The sequence below is a fragment of the Acartia tonsa genome, chromosome 3 (genome assembly GCF_053477335.1).
Source record: "Acartia tonsa isolate MP-2025a chromosome 3, ASM5347733v1, whole genome shotgun sequence".
NCBI classification, from domain to species: Eukaryota; Metazoa; Arthropoda; class Copepoda; order Calanoida; family Acartiidae; genus Acartia; species Acartia tonsa.
This window is the reverse complement of record NC_137262.1, coordinates 7,577,658-7,582,195: the sequence shown is the minus strand read 5'-3', so window position 1 is coordinate 7,582,195 and position 4,538 is coordinate 7,577,658. Positions and strand designations below refer to the sequence as shown.

Sequence of the window (4,538 nt, the reverse complement as noted above, 5' to 3'; positions counted from 1 at the left end):
ATGATTTTTAATTATTATGGTGAGCACACTTAGCATTGATAAATCTTAATTACTTAATAATTAATAAGGGTATAGATAGTCCCTTTCGTGGCAACGCTCCTTAAGGGGCGATTCGTCGTATTTTTAAAATGACTTTTAATAGGTTATTTTAGGTTAGGTTATGTTGGGTTATGTGATTGCCCAGCAGTGTTAGGCAATTGGTTCCGCAGGGTTAGAGCACTCCGCAAGGGCTAGAATAGGAGAAAAGCAACTGTGAAAAATACGAAGAATCGCCCCTTAAGGAGCGTTGCCACGTAAGGGACTATACCCTGATTGCCATACTTTTGTCAGGTTTAGTCTTCCATCTGTTTGTAAAAGTTTGATTTCCCTGAGGTTTATAGGCGGATGACGCGCGGCTGCCAAGCCCTTTAGTTTAACCACATACTAACTACCGAGCCCTGGTTTTCATCTTTTTGTTTAGGTATTTAAGACCATTATTGCTTTGCTCTTTTTTGTTGATCTGTCCATTCAAAGTAAGATTTTCTTCATTTTACTTATACACATAAAGTTTTTAAAAATAATATTTTCAGTATTTCTTCAAAACTGACTGATATCCGCTGGATTAGAACCGGTTATCAGCCATACTGAAAAATTATGTACATAAATTATCGTATTACAGACAATTTTCCACGAATAACAAAAAAATAATTTTAAATCAAAACTAGTTTAAATCATATAATTTATTATTTTATTATCCGCGGAATATTGTCTGTTTAAAAAACTATTCTTTTAAAAACAAAATTTCATTAAGGATCTGTAGCACGTTATATGCCAATTAGAATTCCATCAGGAAAAACAATTGGAAGAATATCACCTGAAGGATTAACAATTTACAACCCAATGTTTTGGAAGGCAGCAATGAAAAGTGTTGACACCCATGGTGGACGTGTTAAACAATCTGAGAAACCGCAAGTTAAAAAGTTTGCTCCCCCTGCACAAGTGGCCACAAGAAAGAATAGACAACCACAGCGTAATATTAATTTGTTGCCCGGATCTTTAGAAGAGAGTTTTGATGGTGGAGAAAGTTATGACTATTATCAAGGTTTTCTTTTGAATATGTTTACATAATTAGACAAAAATTGAAGCAAAAATTAGTATCATTCAAAAAAAGACAGTCACGCTTTTAATGGACTTCTACTTACAAGTAGTGCTTTTATTTTTATGTTGCATATTATTCTTTAAACTACAGTAACAGGATGTCTGCATGTATGTTTGTTCATAAACTGTTTGTCTGGTCCAGAAAGGGTTTAGGCTATTGCGCTGGGAGTAGACAACGCCCCACAGTGGAATCTTTTTTAAAAAAATCGGGACATCCAAAAAATTTAAAATCGACTTTTATCCATCTTAGGAATTAATAATGGCTGTAAGTAGACAGCTAGAAAAGAAATTTTTAAAAAATATTAATTTTTGGCGGACTTATGCCATTTTTAAAAAAGGTAGTGAAAAATTTCTTTTCAGTTTTGATGATTTTCCAGATTTTTTTATACAATTTTTTCAAAGCAACAAAAATACATTTATGTTCAGCTTATGCAAATAATTTTTGATTGAGGTACTTTTCAGATACCTGTACCAATGTCTAATTTAAAAAAATCTAAAAAAATATTTTTTTGGTGGTGTAAATTGTAAATTGATTTTTAACCCCAAAAAATCAGTTTTCTCCATTTTACCCAAAAACGGCCAGGAGGCCCCGGGTTTTGCAATAATAATAATATTAATATGCAACATGCCGTTTTTGAGTAATTGAGCATTTTACATTGCATGGTTTGAACAATTTCGTTCTTGTTAATTTCAAATTTTCCTTCGTTAGAGGGGGAAGGAGTCATTTTAGAGCCCAAAGTCATCTCTGCAATATTTTCAAACTTTTTAAGGCTTTCTTTCTTGACTTATGCATCATTTGCCTCTGGCGAACCGTTTTGCCGTTATTTGCCGCCGTTGGCGTGATTTTTAACGATTTTTGCCGTTCTCGCGGTTTTAATGGACATTTAAGGGAAAAAGGAGTCGTTAAATAAATATGACTTATAAATACTTTTATTTTAGCAATTATTTGCTAAATTTCATGTGTTCTAAAAAAATTTGTATTTCTTACTGGTTTTGGTCCAGCAGAAATTTAAATTTGGGGATTAATTATAATATTGCAAAAACATTATATACGCATCAGAGAGAGAGAGAGAAATATACGTCTGAGAGAATATAATATAAGTGATTATGTTTATATTCTTATACAAACTTTAAATGAAGATAGCTAGACTTAGAGTAAAGCTATTAACACAAAATCAAAAATGTTTTGAAAATTACGTTATTGTTGTTTATATCTGTAAAAAAAAACATTTGAAAACATGCCTTATAAGTGTCCTATTTTACTTATACTGGACCTACCTAAAAATGCCGGTACTCGAACTGGGTGCACCTGACGCTATATTCATGTTCACAAACATTGTTTGCATTGAAGAAATATTTACATAGACGTTTATTTTGTTAAAATATTCCTATCATAACTAAAGTTATGAAGGTTTATAGATTTTTTAAAAATAGGGTAGCTTCGCTCCTCCAAAACCGCCAGACGTACTTACCAAATTCACATTAGAAGTTAACAAAGGCAAAATTTAAGTTATTTCCTGGCTAAAGCAAAAAAAATTACATCATTTCTTCAAATACAAGCTTATTTATTGAAGTTTACTTTTGTCTACTCCAAATGTTCCGTTTTTTGGCAAAAGATCCCACTGTGCGCCCACAAAGAAACCCCATCCACAAAAGAAATGAGACTTGCCACAAACCTCTCGGGCGAAGACTTAGAGGTTGAAGTCGCAGCCACTAGTAAGCAATATATTACAGCTGGCTCATAATCATTGGGAAAATTTTAACATTTATAAATTAACTATCCATTACGAACGGACATACCCTAATTATAGAAAAGCTTCGCTTTTGGAAAGATTGAAGACTTATTCATAAAATTGATGATTAATAAGGAAACGAACCGAATGTGAATGTGATGCCAAACAACCTTGAAGATGACATTGGAAAACCACCCAAAGACAACGCTGCAATAGTTTACAATATTCTGTGCCAACAAGGAGGTAATTTTAATTCAAGCAAAGACAATCATGTCCATAATAAGCAAGGAATTAACATTAAGGGGGGGATGGGAAGTAGCTGCCCATTGGCAACTCTAAAATTGTAGGTGCCTGAACCCCTTAGTTTTTACACAAGTGAAGTTTTATCACTCAATACATAATACATTTACTAAATTTTTATCCAAACTTACCCACTTCCCTAAAAAAAAGGTTTTCCTTTCTTTCGCTAATGAAGTGTACACCTGGGATAAATCATTTTGATGAGAAAATTAGGGCACACTTGGACGCTCCTCCCCAGAATTTGAATTATTCTGGGTTTATCATATTTGACCCTTCCCCCCTCTCCCTCCCAAGGGCCATTAGAGTAATGTTGAGTATTGAAATGTATCAACTGCAAAGGGAACTTAAACTAAACCCCTAACAACATCCCTTTTGCTATATTTTTGGGCAGTCAGATAGCCCGACAATACCTATTACTGTAACTGCACTTCAAATCAGCTTCTACCAATAACGAAATTAATTCGGGAAAAAATCACGAAACCTATACGTGTTTTTCAGCTGTCGTTGGGGGGCAACATATCGTAAAATTGACGACATCTCCATTTGTCCCCCAAATATTATTTTAGATTTATTTTGCTTGTTGGTTATACCTATTCCTGACTTCAAATAATAATGTTATTCATATTAGATTTTTAGATTTATTATTAGAATTATTTTCTTTCTTTGTATCCATATTTTTTAGATCCATCAAATAGAAGAATGAATTCAAATATAAACATGAACATAGTCTGCAACTCTAAGAAGAATAAATAAAACATGAATTTTCATTTCAAAATTAAGTGGATTTTAAAATGAAATAGAGAAAGTTTGTTTCCTGTTATTTCACTTTATATTGAATTCTTTTAGTCTACAGTTTTAGGAATTTCAAATATAGCATTACACAGTTAGTATAAATGGATGTAGAATATACGTGGATATTATGACAGGAAAAAAATTGTCGTTAAATATGTTTTTTTTTATTTCCCCTTATTTATTTTTATTGGTCAGTTCGTTTATCCAGTGAAAGTTAGAAGGGGAGTGGATGGTGTAAAGGGGAGGGGTAAAGAGATCATTATTTTAGCCCGCTACAAGGTTTACTTCAGTAGAGAGCATGAAAATCTGGTGTAAATTCCATGTAATAATAAATCTATTACAGTATAATGTATGTAATATAACTGCAATAAATATACTAATGTTTTAACAACAAGGTCAATTATGTCTTAAGCTGTGTAATAAAATATTAACATTTTAAATGAAGAAAACAACAATAAACTGTAAAACGATTGAGTATCAAATATAACCATCCTTGAATAACTTTACAACTAAACATAACAATTAGAGTAGGAATGCTTCTAGAACAAATTCAATATAACTTTCTGCAGAAATGTA

At 32.3% G+C, this 4,538-nt stretch overlaps 1 protein-coding gene across 1 annotated transcript; it reads left to right on the top strand.

Annotated features, from left to right (window-relative positions):
- The first annotated feature begins 462 nt into the window (after positions 1 to 462).
- Positions 463 to 4,038, top strand: LOC145315078 (uncharacterized). Its single transcript, XM_080155119.1, has 4 exons — positions 463 to 512; positions 791 to 1,081; positions 3,006 to 3,113; positions 3,853 to 4,038. The coding sequence occupies exons 2-4, from the start codon at positions 808 to 810 to the stop codon at positions 3,921 to 3,923; spliced, it is 453 nt and encodes a 150-aa protein (XP_080011245.1). The 5' UTR covers positions 463 to 512; positions 791 to 807; the 3' UTR covers positions 3,924 to 4,038.
- The last annotated feature ends 500 nt before the right edge of the window (positions 4,039 to 4,538 follow it).